General features: G+C 40.9%; 1 protein-coding gene across 3 annotated transcripts in view; it reads left to right on the top strand.

Annotated features, from left to right (window-relative positions):
* The window catches only part of Map9 (microtubule associated protein 9), a 33,548-nt gene extending 17,858 nt beyond the window's left edge, over window positions 1-15,690 (top strand). For 2 of the 3 annotated variants that reach the window (XM_052180301.1, XM_052180300.1), the window contains exons 8-14: window positions 647-717; window positions 1,766-1,934; window positions 2,667-2,756; window positions 3,987-4,148; window positions 4,410-4,555; window positions 4,739-4,871; window positions 11,520-15,690. In XM_052180301.1, coding sequence (XP_052036261.1) covers window positions 647-717; window positions 1,766-1,934; window positions 2,667-2,756; window positions 3,987-4,148; window positions 4,410-4,555; window positions 4,739-4,871; window positions 11,520-11,642 — 894 coding nt within the window. In that variant the 3' untranslated portion in view covers window positions 11,643-15,690. The remainder of the gene's footprint in view (window positions 1-646; window positions 718-1,765; window positions 1,935-2,666; window positions 2,757-3,986; window positions 4,149-4,409; window positions 4,556-4,738; window positions 4,872-11,519) is intronic. The other variant, XM_052180302.1, reaches the window with a different exon arrangement.
* The last annotated feature ends 2,525 nt before the right edge of the window (window positions 15,691-18,215 follow it).

Here is an 18,215-nt window from a genome sequence, read left to right as displayed (position 1 = left end):
CGTCCCGGCTCCCTAAACTTCAGCATCCTGTCTCTGTGTGCAGTGCTAACGGCAGCCAGGCACGCATGCGTTTCTTCTTCTCTGTAGACCTTCCCATTGTCCTCCACTTTCTCCTCACCCCCATCATGCTTCCAGAGTCCTCTCCTGGTTAGCTTCACCTGAGCAGCCCCTCATCCCTGCTCTAGTCACCCACTGTCCCCAGTGCTGTCTGTGTCATGAGCCACATTACTTCTGTGATGGTGCCATCCGTGCCTGTGATGTTCAGGAACCTGGAGACCACCCTGCATACTGACCTACACCAGTGCCTCAAGTGCTTGACACACTAGAGCAGAGGTTGTCCGCCTGTTGGTCTCCCTCCCTTTGGGGTCAAACAACCCTTTCATAGGGGTCGCCTAAGACCATCTACATAGTAGATGTTTGCATTATGATTCACAACAATAGCAAAATTACAGTTTTGAAGTAGCAATGAAAATAATTTTATGGTTGGAATCACAATACCCTGAGGAGCCGTGTTAAAGGGCTTCGCTTGGCCTGAGGAAGACGGAGGACCACTGCTCTGGCTGCAGCCTTTTGCTGCTTTTCTCAGTTTTGCTTCCCGGCCTGACGTCCTCATGGTGAGTTGTCTGTTTCTGTGTTTTCCATCCAGAAAACAAATGAAGACAGAAACACGAAGAATAAAAAGACAACGAATAACAGAGTGTCCAGTGCCTCGGGCAGGTAAAAATCTGACTGGGCTCTAATTCTGGCAAAACTCACCGTAATCTAGAATCCATGTAACGGATTCCACTTGCTGTCATGGATTTTTCTAGTCATTTCCATCATCAGCTGGGATGGATACTTAATGACAAAACTCTGTGTCGCTTTTACTCTTTCATAGAAAAATCATCATTTTAGGCAATCTTCTTGAGGTTTTCCTCTCCAGCTGTGTTTTTATTTTTTTCTGTAATCTGACGCATGGCTCCTTGTCTAAAGCTCTGGTATTTTGATGAGCAGGCTATATAAATAGCTGAAGATCAGAACTTTCTTTTCCTATTAAGTTTTTTTTTTCAAACATGAGAAAAAAATTGGACAATTTTCACCGGTTAAATGGGTTTATTAAAATTATAAGAATTAAAAAAATTATAAGAATTTGAAGTTAAGCATGTTGGCACATAATCCAGCACTCTGTATGCTGAAACAGGAGGATTGCTGTGAGTTCGGGACCGCTGAGGAGTGTGCAGATAAGAGACTAGTCCTGCCATGTAGTAAGCCTTATTCACCACCAGAGAAGCTAGGCTAGATTTTTTAATAAATATCCTAAATGCAGGGTCTTATGCTTCCATATTTATAGTTAGAGCATATCAAGTAGCAGAATAATACACTAACGTAGTCAAACATGGTTTTTGAGATGTGGTCTTGTTTCTTTTAAAGGCTTTATAAGTATCCAAGAAGAGAGCTATAGTTCAAAGTTATAAAGTTTAAATTATGTGGAGTGGAGCTAAGCAAACATGACTTATTTTAACTGGATTATTTTCAAAGCAATTATATAATTCATCACATCCAGTCATAATTTTGTTTTATTTTGTTTGAGACAGGTTTCCACACTTAGCCCAGGGTAAGCCACTGTGTATATCAGGCTGACCTTGAACTCATGTTAATCCTCCTGTCTCAGCCTCCTGAGTGGGGCAGTTAGGTGTGAGGTGCCACACCTGGCTTTAGACTATAGTTTTTAATAACTGCCAGGTGCGGTTCTAACACATGCTTTGGTGTGTTCGGAACTTTCCAGGCTGATGACCTCTGAGTTTTTAAAGAGATCCAGTGCCACAAAAAGAAGTCCATCTGCAGCTACCTCCTCTCACTATTTAGGGAATTTGAAAGTCTTGGACCAGAAGCCAACACGGAAGCAGAGCCTAGAGCCAGACAAGGCTGATCGCATAAGGGCAGCTGTTTATCAGGTAAGAGGGGAATTATTTCCTAAACGAGGATTGATTGTTTTCACAGCACCTGCACATCCAATAATAAGGTGACCACCCAAATTGATGGCTAGACACTCACTGTCATTGGGGAGAAGTTTTTTCCTTACAAGTGTGTGAGAAATCCTAACAGGTCTTTCTCAGTTATTTGCTGCCACATTTTGTTTAAAATATAAAAAGAGTGTTTTTAAGGAAAGAGAAGGTATTGTTGTAATTTATAGAAATATAGCTAAAGCCAGTCTGTAGTAAACTCTACAAGCATTTTGTTGTGCACTTATGAACATTTATGTTTGTCATGATCAACAATTTTTTGTAAGTTTTTTCTTTCCTGAGATTTTGCTAGATTTCACAGACTAATTTACCTAATTTTTTCACAATTTCAAGAAATATCCTTTTTGTTTTGTTACACAGAATAAAATCTATTATGGAAATTTTTACACTTGAATTTTAGTGTGAAATACTGATATACTTAACCATTATAAGAAACATTTAAGTCTTGGATTAAAGAAAGATGATACACATGTGATTTTCTTAAGCAGCAATATTCATTTTCATGTTTTACAGTATTGTTGGAAAGAGAATACTACTGTAGATAAAACATTAATTTCATAGTTTTTTTTAAACTCTCAACAAATACTTCAGATGAAGATAAAAATTCCATGCCATTTGGAGAACATATAGCATCATATAACCTTCTTTTCCTTAATTTCACAGGAGTGGTTAGAAAAGAAAAATGTGTATTTACATGAAATGCACAGAATAAAAAGAATTGAAAGTGAAAACTTAAGGATCCAAAATGAACAGGTATCACAAAAGACAGAATCTTAAAAGATAGAATTTTATGTTGTCGGTAAAATGCCTCTGGATATTTAATGTTAGTGAATTAACTATTTTTAAGTGGCAAAATGGACATAATGAAGAACCGATTTCATCTTTTCAGTTTGGGTTCAATTTCACTTTTACATAAAAACACATACATTATAAGTTTTCTATGCATAGGCTAGAAACAGCAGGGCTGACTGTGAACTTGGGATTTGTGTGATGAAGAGATTCAGTCACAGAAATTGACTTGGATTAGAGTTTAGTCAAGAACTTAATTGCTATACATTGGTTTTCCAGTTCTGTTTTCCAACCCCTGCTCTGGCCCCTGACCCGCATTCCTCTCAGGCCTGAGACTCTTGTCCAGCCCTGGCTGTGATTTCGCTTGGTTCCTCTCACCTACCTGAGAGCCCGCGGATCTTCTTCCCTTCCCACATCACTGTATCGGTCCCCATTAAAGCAAGTGGACAGGGAAGCATTCCTGCAGTGGGCAGCACTGGGGCCAGTTAGCTCTTTGTGCAGTGTCCTCCAGGGGCTGCGCTTCTGAGCGTCTTTTTGCCATTAGCTCTGCTGTGTGTGCCCTTGGGTTCTTTTCCTTCTGAATTATCTCACCTCTATGATGTGATCTAGGTCTTCTAAGGTTGAACAGTATTTGAGATTCAATATTGGCCTTAATGAGGTTAGAGAGTAAAGTCGTTATGTTGGTAACATAGCAGCTGCAGTGCAGCCCCTCCATGTTTTACAGTGTCATTCCCTTACATAACATTTGATATATGTTCATGTTATAGGGAAATTGGCCTAGATATCACGACAGGGATCAAACCGAGCATTGCACCCAGTGTGCCTTTGGGCAACTTACCTTTACAATCTTTAATTTTCTTGATTGTTTTACTAAACATTTTAGAGGACCAGTTAGCCTGCCGTAGTTTATTTTGAAGACATTTATTTAGCATCCTCCCAAGGTCAATAGACGCTTCCTTCTCATGAATACTAAGTAGCTCAAGGAGAAAGTGCTTTGACATTGCAAAAATCAGGGAGTGACTGGAGTAACAATTTTTGTAGATCAACTTGTCCCAATCATTCTGAATAAGTTACCTGCTTTGTAGCTTCCTTGTATGATAACTGTTGGGACAGTAAAGACAAGGCATACACCACTGTGTAGACGCATCACTGTATGCTTTTTTTGTTTTTGTTTTTGTTTTTTAATCAAAATAGAAAAAAGCTGCTAAGAGAGAGGAAGCATTGGCATCATTTGAGGCCTGGAAGGCCATGAAAGAAAAGGAAGCAAAGAAAATAGCTGCAAAAAAGAAGCTGGAGGAAAAAAACAAGAAGAAAACAGAAGAAGAAAACGCCGTGCGGAAAGGCGAGGCCCTGCAAGTGAGTGTGTGTGACGTGGCTGCTCTGCTCTCAGCGCCTGTCGCCTGTCTGCTGTCGCAGGCCGCTCTGCTCTCAGCACCTGTCGCCTGTCTGCTGTCGCAGGCTGCTCTGCTCTCAGTGCCTGTTGCCTGTCTGCTGTTGCAGGCAGCTCTGCTCTCAGCGCCCGCCCTTCAGCGCTGGGCTTGAATGCAGGAGCTCTTGTACTTAGGCTGATCTCAGCAAAGCCATGGCAAGTAAGAGAGTCACTCTGAACTTTTTTAGGCATTTGAGAAATGGAAAGAGAAAAAGCTAGAATACCTCAAAGAGAAGACCAGGAGGGAGAAAGAGTATGAAAGAGTGAAGAAACAGAAAGAAGAAGAAGCGGTTGCTGAGAAAAAGAAAGACAGTTTAACTGCTTTTGAAAAATGGTAATTTCCCCACGCTGCCGCCGTTCGGTGGTTTCACGTTAATGCTTGAGGCTTCCCTAGGAACTAATTACTGCTTACAGGTCTCCTCATCCCTCTCAGCCTCATTGCTTTCACAGCTCCAAGAGGACATGGCAGGTGTATCCTCGCCTTTAACCCCCCAGTGTTTCCTGTTCTCCTCCACAGGACTGAGAAAAAGGAAGCTCTCCTCAAGCAAAAGGAAAAGGAGAAAATAAACGAGAGAAGAAAGGAAGAGCTGAAGAGAGCAGAGAAGAAAGACAAAGACAAGCAAGCCATCAGTGAATACGAAAAGTGGCTGGTATGTGCGCATGTGCGTGCCGATGCACTTGACCCTGTAACTGCCTTCTCTGCTTCTCACTCCGTCTCCTTCCTCCTGGCCTGCACCTCGTTGAGCTCAGCCTCTCCTCCTCTGCAGATCAGATTCCCCTGTGGCCGCTCAGCTCATTTCTGTCCTTGCTTCTGAGCTTGACTCAAGCATCTGAGCTTGCACCAGTTGTGATGCTTTAGGCCTGCATCCCTGCCTCAGTCCCTTCCCATCTTGGCCATTCTTGCTTCTGTGCTTTGTGCCTCTGACCTCATAGAAAGAAGACACATGCGCAGAGGGTAGAGTCTTGTAGATGCGCTCAGCCGTAGCACTGAAGTTAATGGCGAGGAACGTAGTCTGTTTCTCATACTCTTTGGATGTCACTGGTGATCTAGGGAAGGGGTTTCACGTAGGCGTTGTTTAATGAAAGGGACCAACTGTGACGCTGGAAGGTACAGTATCCAGCTGCCCTACATGGGTGAGTAATAAAAATTTGGTTTTAATTTACATATGTTAACAAGTTACTTTTGGTTACTTTCAAGAAAATTACAGTTTTCTATTTTAAAACAAATACTCATTTTCTTAATTTTAAATAAATAATACCCATGAATATTGAACTTTGTGCAGTTAGATGGCATGCTTATGACTAGATTACATAAAATTTCTCCACAATCTATCTAGCAGGGTTTTGGGGATTTTTGTTGTTTGTTTTTATTTCATAGCTAATTTAGCTGAACTCATCCCCATCTGCTTCCAAAAGCATCAGGGTTGGTTTGGTTTGGTTTGGTTTGGTTGGGTTGGGTTTGGTTCTGACTTGCATATCTCAGATTGAACTTGAACATGTTTTCATTTATAAATCTGTATTAGGAATGTATATTCTCTAAACTGTCACATCATAGACACATTTTTCTCTTGAATTGCCTTCTTCTTACTGATTCTAGAAGTCTCTGTAGTAGGGAAATTTACTTATAATTTCTGACAAGAAGATGCAATTTCCCACCCACTCTATTCTTGTTTTGTCAGCTTTGCTTATTACTGTCTTAGGCCATGCCAGTTTCAGTTTTATTTTGGATTTCTCAGTCTTTTGACCTCTGATTCTCAAACCTAGGTGAAAAGACCTTCCCATAGTTTGAAGCTGCCTAGTCTCTCTCATTCTTTTGTGGCTCCAATATATCTTTCCATTTCCCCTGCCTGCCCCTCAAGTTATTTTCATGCATGACAAGAAATTTGATTCCAACTTCATTTCCCCAGGATGTGTGTTTTACAAATCAGTGCATCTTCTCCTGTTGGTGCAAGAGCTCATCTCTTCGGTCTCTCACTCCCTGTTTCTTGACCTTGTGCTCCATTGGCTGGTCTCATTATATCTGTAACTTTTCTAGTACTAGCAGTTCCATGACGAGGCTTCATGTATTGTACATCTGGGTGATAACCCCCCATCACAGTTCTTCCACAGTGTTTGGCCCTATTTTTCTTGCACATTTTAGAATTAGCACTCCCTACATCGCACACCTAGGCCAAGTCTTCAGGAAATGCAGCACAAAGCTCTGGGATAGAAATGACCTTAAACTAGTGATAGAAATCTGTCTGTTCTCTCCAAGTCAGCAGTCTTGACTGAAAAACAAACATCATTTTCCAGTTTGTGGGGACTCTGGTACTGCTTCATGACAATTCCATGCAGAGAAATGACAAAATTAGATGGTCAGTATTAGCTTACAGTATTCACTTTAAGAAAAAGTGAAATATTTGAATGAAATGGTTGGTGCTTCGTGATGAGCTTTTAAGTTAAATTCTTACACAATGCTTGATTCACTTTTTGTAAAATTTTAGACTACTTCTCATATCAAACAATCTGTGTTACTGCTGATATCATTTGGGTAATTAAATTTCAAAGTTTGAATTTTCCATTTTTTCCTGTATTTCCTTGAAACTAGAGTAGCATTCCCATTCTTGAGCTCACCAGAGTTTTGAACCATTATTAGATTAGAATGTGTTGACACATTCCTGTTCTCACCAGTACTTGGGAAAACAAAACATTCTCAAAGCTTTAAGAGCTACTAGCACATTGCACTGTGCAGTAAAACCTCACCCAGGAGTGCGCTCAGAATGCGCACATGCACAGCTCACTGGTGACAGCTCTCCAGCTTACCCATGTGCTGTTTTAAACTTTCTGCTGGCAGAAGAAACTATGGTGACGACAAGGAAGGAGCCCAGATTCCCACAACTGACAGAAAGCATCTCCAAATTCTTTTACCCATTCTAACCTTGTTGTCTCCTGTTACCTGATAGTGAGCATAAGAGCTACCTACTTCCTCTCCTGGATTTTCAGCATCCTATTTGTAAGGACAAACTCATTTCAGGTTTTCTCTTGGAGATAGGTTGGAGAAAAAGAAGTGTAACTATATCAGATGAAGTAACAACAGCCTTTCCTTCTTTTTTTAAAAAAAAATTTTTATTATATGTTTTATTTACATTTCAAATGCTATCCCCTTTCCTCATTACCCTTCCGAAAACCCCCATCTCATCCCTCCTCCCCCTGCTCACCACCACCCCCCCACTTTCCTGACTTGCATTCCCCTACTCAGGGGCAACGAGCCTTCACAGGACCAATGGCCTCTTCTCTCATTGATGTCTGAAATAGCCATCTTCTGCTACATATGTAGCTGGAGCCATGGGTCCCTCCATGTGTACTCTTTGGTTGGTGGTTTAGTCCCTGGGACGATAGCCTTTTCTTTGGAAGGTTCTGAACAATTCCTCTTTGCTTCAGTAGGAGGACCAAGCAGTCAGACATCTTCGGGAGCAAGGCTATGAGTGTTAAGACCTCACTTCACTTTTCTTGACTTACAAACATTGTCTTCAAATGGAGCTCTTATGTTGTCACATTGTTCTCATGATACATCTCAATCTTCACATGTACTGATGAAAGAACGCAGACAGCCAACATCCACTCTAGTGTCTGTCTTCCCCAAGCCATCAGCCTGCAGAGACAAAGTTGTCTAAGGTTCTCATGGAAACTGCTGCTTTTCTGAGGCATAGGACAAAGCCAGAAAAGAAGAACTTCCGAACATTTTCTTAACAGGGAATCAGAATCAGAGAGGCAATCTAAGTTTGGGAAGAGCAAATGTTGTTCAAACACTAAGGAAAATGTATTTAGATAAATGATCGACTTTTCTTCAAAAGAAGTATAAATAAGAAGGGGCTCAAATTCACCTGCTGTAACAATATAGAAACATGAAAGATAGCAGAAATGACACTAGTAAAAGTACCTTCTAGTCTGCTGTTGTAATTGCTTACTGCCTGCATCTGCTAACCTAGGCCTACACCCAGAAGCTTCTGGCCACTGTACCATCTTATCTAGGCCTACAGCGCTTTCAGGCTCTGAGGCTTACTGCTGAGTAAGCTCACCCTGCCTAGTTCTTTCTGATGGCTGCCTTACTGAGTCAACTCGGCTGTTGTGGCTCAAACTCCTCTCCAGGACTGTATTTGCCTTCGCTCGGTTCTGACTGCCCTGCTTGGCTTCAAACTAACTCTGTCCATCTCTTCTAGTCCTCTGGCTCCGTCTCATCCTGTGGCTCACTGTCTTCACCTGTGTCTAGCTTATTCTCTCTCTGCAACCTGTCCCTGTATGACTATGCCGGGAAAGCCGCCTCCTCTCCTCTCTCCTCCTCTCTCTGCACTGCTCTCTTTTAGGTTGCCTCTCTTTTCTCCTCTCTTCTCGTGACAGTTGGCCATAACCTGTTCTGTCACGTCTTTCTCTCATTCATCACATTGTCTGACACTCAATTAGAAATCAGTTTCAAACTTGGGTGCTTTCTTTTACAAATTAACTTTACCTTCATTGTTTGGAATTAAGAGTGTATACAAAGGTCATGTGTGTGTTCCAACCAGAGGGAGGAAAGGTGTGTGCTAAGGGCTGAGACACCCCACAGCTAGAAATAGTTTGGGTTGGTTTTTTTTTTCATAAATAACACTATCTTGAGTTTCACAATGCCATCAAATATCTAACAACAGCCACTAATTCTCTTTTCAACCAATAAAATAGAAATATACTATGCCTCCCCTTTGTGAAGCTGCATTCTTTCTATCTCTCTGAGTTACCTGCCTCATATGTCCCAGAACTTAATCAGAAATAAAAATGAAATCACAAAGTCTCTACTCAACAGCTCCTGCCCACTCTGGTTCCTAGTATTCCGTTTGTCTTTACTTTTCTAATGTGCTCAAAAGCTGGTGGACACTTCCGGGATTGCTCACGCTTTGCCGAGGTGCCCCTCTACCCTTGCTTTTTCCCTGTCATCAGCATAACCAAAGCTAAAGTAGAAAAGTTCTTGGATCTGGCAAGCCACCAAGCATTCTAACACTTGGTTCACTGTCCCTGTGTGATGGTAGCACGCTCACATAAACACACACACACACACACACACACACACACACTCAGTGCTCCTCCCTCTGTATGTCCTCCCAATCGTTCCCAGCACACGCCCCTAGTTGCAGTCCTTTACCACCTAAATTCTGGATAGTACCATAGCTTACTGTTACTTGTGTGCCTTTATTCTCATGTCATGACTCTGGTCCCTCAAGCCTTGGTCACAGTGGTTTCCTTTCGTTTTCTCCAACATCACCAGCTTTCCCCCAGATTTCTCTGAATTATTACTCTTAACACCTCTCTGCTTGAGACCTCTTCCCCCAGTGAGTCCCCACACACTGTCTCCTTCCAACAAGTGTCAGCTTAGACGGATGCTCTTTTAATCCACGGTTCTGTGGATGCGTGTTGCTCCTCTATCCTCTGTTTCATAAGAACTCACACAATTTTGGATTCTGTGTTATCAATTTGCTTGTTTCTCACCTGTCCGTTTTGAACGTTTTCTGAGCAGCAGAAAATATATGTGTCTGTGTGTTTGCCTTGAAAAGTACTCTGAGTGTGACCCCAAGTAGAAGGTGACTACTTGACATTTGAATGAAGGAACAAAAATCACAGTGTCACGGTGGCAGAAAAGTAAAAGCTGCATCCGGACCTCAGGCCTATCCCCTGTGAGAACGTGAGATGTGAGGAGCGGCACACATTAGTGGTGTCAACACACCTGCTATTGGTTAATGCCTTTGATATTTAGACTTCCAAGCTTTGCTTCACAGCATTAAAAAAATGTTGAAAGGATTAGTGCAATAACTAGAAACTTCCAACTTATTACCAAAACTAAAATAAAATGAAAGACAGTTTCTATCCAGTCTCCCGGGTCTGACATGCCTTCTAAACCTTCAATTGCTCAGAAGAGTCATCAAGGAATAAAGCCATGTTATCAAATTGAAAAGCAAGGTAACATAATCTAAGACTCAGTGTGGATGCTGCGGGCAGGTCAGTGCCCACAGCTGCTAAAGAGAATAAAAGGTTGATCAGTGAAATTGAACATGGTAAATAGCAAAAGCTTAGGGAAGGGAAGATGTGATGAGGGAGCTGAGGGCGCTGCCACAGCCCGAGAGCTGGTCCTGCTCGGTGGCCACTCGTGTTCCTAAGATATTCCACCGCTTTCTGAGGCTGACTTGTGTCTTAAGAACGTTCTGTAAAACCAACACTCAAAATAGCAAACAAAACACACAAGGACAGTATATCATTTGAAAATACCCAAACTACTAAAAATTAAAAGCACTGGTATCTATGCAGTTAGATAAGTCAAACAGTTGAACAAAAGACTCACCACGGCAAGGGCAACAAATTGTTTTATGATGTGCACAAGCTCAATAACAAATAAAATGTGAGACTAGATCTTAAGGCACCTGGGATATCCTGCGTTGCCATGGCATGGTCAGGCACGGCTCTCTCCCGTCTCCTTCCAGAAGTGTGTTACCCAAAGGTCAACACTAACTTTTCAAAATCACGGTGTTTGTCATAAAACTGTACACTCACAGGTTTCCTGTTTGGGTTTCTGAAGCATAGTGTTGCTGTGTAGACAGAGCTGGTCTCCAACTAATAATACTCCTCTCTCAGCCTCCCAAGAGCTGGGATTGTGTATGTATCCCCATACTGAGAACTTTACTTCACTACTAACATCCTTTCTTCTCCTATCCTCCTATGACCATCATCATCATCATCATCACCATCACCATAGTTATCATCATCATCATCTACTTGAGGCAAGGTCTCACTCTATAGCCCAGGCTGTCTATGCAGCCCAAGCTAACCTCAAATTCAAAGCAATCTGGCCTGAGGCTCCTGAATATTAGGTTTATAGGTATAAACTTCCATGACTAGTTGGACATAATTTTTATTATACCATCAACATTTTGAAAAGTAGAGTGGAGCCAGGCATGATGGTTCACTCCTTTAATCCCAGCAGTTGTGAAGCAGGAAGCTGGAGAGTTAGAAGTCCAAGATCCTTCTTGACTATGTAGTGATTTTGATGCTAGGCCATGCTTTATGAGACTCTCTCAAAGAAACCAAAATGATGTGACATTAATATGGACTAATAGTAAATCTGTACACAGTCATACAAATCCGCAATAGTCCCTAGCTACTTGTTTATAACTATCTAAACAACTAATTGTATACAGAGATCTTATAATTCATTATTTTCTTCCAATAATCCAATTTAATAGCAAGTTCACAGAGTATATGTAACCTTAGAGTTTTCTGTTTTGTTTTTTCCCCTTTAGGAAAAGAAAGAAAGGCAAGAAAGAATTGAACGGAAACAAAAGAAGCGCCACTCCTTCCTTGAAAGTGAGACACACCCACCATGGAGCCCACCAAGCAGAACTGCGTCCTCAAAAGTATTTTGACGTTTCTGGTTCTTGATTTTTTTTTTTTTTTAGTCCACCAACTTTGCCCATGGATTTAAAATCAGTCATCTCATTATTTGTGGTTAGAAGACTCTATCTCACTTCCCTGCAGGAGCTTCTGTGGAGCATGAAAGAGATACTTTGCAGTTTAATCAGTGGAAACATTTTCTGAAGTGTCCTCATCAGATTGCTGGGACAATCCAGATGCATGTAGCTTTATCATGTCCTGAACAGTCTGGAGTGGGGTGATGCGTGGTCACTGTCACTGAGTTCTGAGTCTTTTTGAAGCATGTTTGATCCCACTAATGAAAGAATGCCGGCTAGATGCCATAGTCGTAGAGATGATTCAGTCTGTGGAAGCGTGTGCTTCTAGAGTGTAGCTTGGGTGTTGAAGATCCCTGGAGACTTTGGACATGTTATTCCTTCTAACTCCAGCTCTTCAGGTCAGAGAAGTGTCTTTGTTGTGCAGGTTAGAGACTCGCTCAGTTGAGGCCACAGAACTCTAGTCAGTCACTTTATTTAAGAACTTTGCCTAAGGGTTTAATCTTGGTGCGTGTTGCCTACATGAGGCTTACCTGACAATCACAGCCACTTCTATAGAACGGGCTCGCTTCTGGAATGTTCTTTCTAAAGCCCATCTCAATCACTTTATTATTTGATTGACACAAAAAGCATCGGTTTGATAGTAGTGGTTTCTTATCGAGTAATTATGAAAACTTCAGAGTGACTATTAAAGTTTTTCTAGACTAAAATGATAAAGGTAATGAAGGTAACTCCCATTTTCTTAACTAATTAAGAATGGTTCAACATGCAGATAGAAGTGGTTGAATAAGAAAGTAAAATTTAAAAATATTCAAGACTGTTTATTTATTATTTATTTATTTATTTATTTGGCCTTTGCTTCTCGCTGTATCAACTGGCCCTGTACCCCGCCCATCTCTTAAAGCAGACAAATAGTTGGCCTGCTGCTATAGGCAATCCTGCAGCACAGAGACAATCAATGGAAACCATAGTTACTACGGTTCTCTTAGCTCTGATGTCATCATCTCTGCTGGACCTTTATAGATGGAATTTATCAACTTTGTTGCAACTGTGCAGGGTAGGTATTATTAGCTTTATTGTGCAGATAAAAAGCCTAAGACTTAGAAAGTCCAAACTAACTTGCCATACAGCTAACACGTGAGTAGTGGGGACCAGAACCCAACATCACCCTTGAAGCCCATGTGAATTCAGAGACTGTGACCCTTACTTCTTTGTTCGTCAACCTTGCAGATGCTTGTCACTCCCAAGGGCGTAAAATCAGGCAGTGCTGGTGAGGCATGCCCCTTCCCTAGTGTTTCCTTACATCTATAAAATGAAACGAGGAGTCATGGGATTTAAGATATTCAGCAAACATCTGATAAATATCAACAAAGCCAGCAGCTTATGTAAGACTCACTAAGCAGCATTGAATCATGGGATGCACACAGCACAAAACAGGATGTCATGAGCTGCTTCACAGCATCACGGAGCAGGTGGAATCACATATGGGACATCTACAGAAGTGGTCACTGAAAGATGATCAGCAGTGTGCCGTCTGTCTGGGATCACATCGGTGTGGTTTCCTACAATTGCACACAATCAAGCCTGCCAGAATACAGTGATAAGGGCGTCTTGTGTCAAAGTAAATCGGAAGTGATAAAAAAAATGTTTGCACACTGTAAGGAACTCAAAGGAAAATCAGACAGAGGTGTAGCTGGATCAGAAACCTGAGGTGTGCATGTTGTGATTTCACACCAGGTGTGTACTTCTACTCCCGGACAACTTTCTACAGTGTTGTGTTTGTTTCTGCTGTTAGCTCCTAACTAAATCATGTTGAATGGCCAATTTAAGTTAACTAAAGTATTTGGGACCTAAGGACTCCATAAATATTCATCATTATCATTTATTTACTCCATCTTCCTACCACAGATGTGAGATCAGTGTGGGATGAGCAAAACAGTAGTCATCTGGCATACATTTTTAGCATACAGAAGAGTGCAGTCTTCTGGTCCATCTTTGATGTACCAGTCTCAGTCAAGCACTGCCTGGACAGGACCCTCTGAGAAGACAACTCAATACAACTCTTGAGATCCGCCTCCAAAGAAAATGAAGTGACAAATGAAGATGGGCCCAGTGCCCCCAAATGCCACTTCCTCAAATGTGATTTCAGATGGGTATATTTATAGAGCAAGTAATAGCTTTTTCCCAACCTTCTGGTATTCAACCTGTGTGGGATTTATAGTTAAATAAGATTACCCTTTCTACTGCAGTAAAAATAAAGCCGAGCTTTTTGTACAGTGGGTGAACATCCAGTTCTGTAATGTGGCAGTCTGAATTACAGAGGGAAGAGGCAAACCTGGGAAGAATATCCTAATATGTTTGCCTATTTAAGAAATAAGACATTTTCTGCATTTTCTTTAAAAGTACCAAATGTCAGTATAGATTAAGTTATAATAATAAAAAACAAAACTCTGATATGAAAGTTAGTTACATAATAGCAAAAAGATACCACACACATCACAAGGAATAAAACGGTTCTTTAGAAGAGTTAAAGTTTCCTTAAGGAAATCTGCCAGGAACAGGTTGGAGTAACAGTATTCCAGTAGCCTGTGTGTCACACTCGAAGGTGCTGGTTCACTAGTTTTAGATTGTCAAGATAGCTGCTGGTTTTACTGGTTTTGCTGATGTTTATACAGACAAAGCACTACCTTGTAGGAGCTTGATAGCCACAGTTGGATGTTCCTTGGAGTCATGTAGCTTGTACTCAATCTAGACTAGACTCCATTTCTATGTTGAATTATCTGATGCCCAACACTTTTGAGTTTGCCAACCTCAAATGCCTAGGGCTATCGTCCAGGCTGACCGCAGGCCCTTTGCCCCTCTTCCTATAGCTGTGGTCTGCTACAATACTCACACCAACTTCGTTTAACTGTGGTTATTGCTCCTGTAGCTGGTTGTTACTGTCTCCCATTTCCCCTTTCTCCCCAGCCTTCCAGGAGAAATAGCTGTGTGGCTTCTCACACTGCTATGAGAAGATAGTGGCACTTACTTAAAATCCTATGTCATGGCCTCAAAAAGCAACAGAGACAGGATGTTTCACAGATCAGGGGAAAGTGCATGCTAGTCAAGATTATTCTCAAAAATAAGATAGTACAGGAACCACAATTGCCTAATTTAACTTGACTCTTAGTTCAATTGTACTATCCTGAAAGGCGTTTAAAAACCCATATGTGTCCATTCTATACAAAGCAAATATGTTACTGATTTTCCTCATTCCTAGTTACACTGACCAATAGAATAGTGAAGTGCTCTGTGGGTGCAGAACGGGAGGCTTTTCCAAGCCCTTTAACTTAAACGTGTCATGTGATACTGCTCTTTTGGAATGCTGTGCTACACGTAGTGGTAATTGTATAAGGTTAATCAGAGTATGTGAAATTCTTGGTGCTGAATTTAGGATGTTTTTGGGATTATTGGGGAAATACATTTAATGCCTGCTCCTTAGTAATACATATTTGTTTTATACTTAATTTATTCAAGTTAGCCATTTCCATTTAGTTTATTGAGTGTTATAATTTATTAGCTATGTACCAGGTGTTAATAAGTGGATGTATGTTTATTTCTGAGCTAAGATAAAATATGTCATGTTGATATATCTTTCACTGGAAATGAATGGTGGACAGGAAGTAATTTTCAACTTAAGGTTTGGATATGAAACTGATTTTACTGTATGGATTGCAGCGTAATAGCTACTTATTGGTAATATTATTAAGTGATTGGAAAAGGCAGATGAGTGAGGTCACCATGTTTCCATCTCCATGATGACTGCAGTTAATGCGGTATTTCCATTCACCTGTCTGTTTTCTAGTGAGTTCTCTAGTGTTGCTGGGCATAAGGGGATGAAGGAAGGAGCTCCTATTCTATTCTGCTAGTTCCCTGTCTCTCGCCTCTCCCTGTCTGTGTAATCTACGTGTATATACATATATGTATGTATTTATAATGGGTACCTGATCATTGAAATAAAATAAGATTGAACCACATTTTGGTAACTGGAATTTTTATTAAACAATTTATCAAGGACATATTTCCACACTAATATACCTTTAATCATTTTTATGATGTACCTACTATTTAATTCTGATTAATGTATTCCCTTAAAGTGTCATAAGCAGGTAGCCCATATTTTTGTGGTAAATTATGTATGTCACCTCTTCCGTAGATTATCTCACCAAGCCTTTTCCTCTTCACTATGAAGTCACACATGTTACACCTTCAGTGTGTGTGTGGCTGTGTGTGTGTATGTGTGTGTGTGTGTGTGTGTGTGTGTGTGTGTGTGTGAAGAACAGAACCCAGGACCTCTTCAAGCGTGGCAAATGTTCTACAGCTGAGCCACATTTCCAGTCCTCCATTTGCTTCACTTGGGAGCCATCTCTGTGGGTCCACTTCCACCCCTAGTTTTCTGATGATGCAATTTAATTTAGTTCTGACTGTCTTTCTAGCCCATCATGCAATATGACTAATGTGGCGATAGCTGCAGTAGTAGAGACCATGGGCCTGAAGAGGCAGGCAGCACAGGGAGGATGGGTGGGAAGGGAGCTTGGCAACAGCCAAAAGTATCCAGGGTAAAACTTCTATAAATATCACTAGCCATATCAAACGCAACTCTCGGCCCTGACTCTGGAAGGGTCAAATGAAACATATAAGGCTTCCAGGTTTCATTCTCCCCTGCATCCTTCAGCAGTTCTTAACTGAATGTGCCAAAGGTTCGCACGTGAGCCAGAGCTCTCTGATAGACACATTCTATGGGCTGTGTCTGCCAGGGCAGCGAGGGGAACATGGCCAGGGTCACTTTGGAGTCGGTGACCTCTGGCCATGAACTGCCTCATAGGAGCTTGGAGAGCGTCATCTTGGGGACTTGGGCTGCTGATATGTCACTCTGTACCTACACATTGATACAAAATGAGGAGCACTCAATAGTAAGAGTCACCCATGGCATTGACTACGCAGGTCAGCTACATTGGATGTCATTTTACCTGTCTGAACTCTAAGGGAGCCAAATTCTAAATCAAGAATTACAGTTGTAGGGCATTCATTGGCCAGCTAGAACTAAGGAAGGTAGGTGTCACCTGGAGACTAGGTGGAGTCTCCCAACAGGTGCAGCTCCCTGCCTTGATGAATGTACTGGCTGCCAAGACTGAGGGTTTTGTTTTTTTTGTTTGTTTGTTTGTTTTTTTTTTGAGGGATGAACCTCAGCTGCTGGAAGAGTGAAGGAGTCCTCACAAGGTGTGAGCCTGCAAATAGAGCCTCCTGATAATTGGGCAAACTTCAATAAAATACTCAATATGACTTAAAATCCATTTACCTTCTCACAAGAAATTTTAACATTTCAATAGCCAATAAAAGAGAAAGTTGCTTGGTTTTTGATGCAACATATGTCTTCAAAAACCTCCTTGAACTACATCTACATAAAACACTTCTGTTCAGCAAAGGAGACATTTACCAGAAGGAAGATGCCACATACACAACGCCAAGAAATACTCAAACTATTCATCAGATTGCTCATTGGATTGCCCAGATGCAGACAGCAGTGGGCTCCTCTATTTCAGTAGGCGACTGTAGCTTTGATGCTTTGTGCCTTTGAGAAGTTAGAAGTCGAATGTTTTACCCTAAAGGAACTATAAGCTCGTGTGGAGATATCTATTATTATTACCCTGATGAAAGTGTACAGTGTATTTCATATATAGCCCATTCATGCATATCATTTTTATGTTCTTACAACTTTATATTAGAAATAGCATGTGAAACATAAGACTGAGATGGGTATTGTTTAAAATGTTATCCTAAAATGGTGAAAATATAAGATTTTAAGTAAAATTTCTTCTATAATTCTTTCTATTACTATCTATATTCCATAGACATGTTTTCCATCAAAGATAGAAAGTGGTCTACGTGTCCTTAAAATACTTTTATCATTTATTCAGACACAAGCTGTCTTGCCTCAAGGGTAAATAATTAGGAGGTATTGTAATATTAATTATGTTGGTCAGGATTCTATGCAGACAACTCTGGTAATAAAATCAGATAGAAAAATACTAAATCCAAGTAGCTGATACAGGACTCCTACACATCTTAAGCCACTTTAATTTTTAGCTTTTATGTGAGTTCAGCATTTAACTTAACCCATAATATAGGATTTTTACTTTTATGCAAGGAAAATGCAATTCTGCTAACCCAGCCTGCTACAGGACCCTATGCAGGGATACACCAATAATAACAATGATTTCCTGGTCTCACATGAAAATGTTTGATGGCGTGATTTTATCTTTTCCCTCCAAGATCAGAGAGCTCATGTCTCAGAAATTCATAAGCAGAGCCACATAACTCTCTGGGCAAAGATTTATCCAGCTGTATTTATTATGCCATGCTAATTAGAGATTTAGATGGCAAAGCAACAATTTTTTGTTGTTGTTGTTAAATGAAACAAGTGAAAATACTGAATTTTACTCTGAAGTGAAGCAATTAAGTTTAACATTTCTAAAAATTCAAAGTGGAAAA

This window comes from Apodemus sylvaticus, chromosome 4 (assembly GCF_947179515.1).
Source record: "Apodemus sylvaticus chromosome 4, mApoSyl1.1, whole genome shotgun sequence".
NCBI classification, from domain to species: Eukaryota; Metazoa; Chordata; class Mammalia; order Rodentia; family Muridae; genus Apodemus; species Apodemus sylvaticus.
This window is presented reverse-complemented; position numbering and strand designations above follow the sequence as displayed.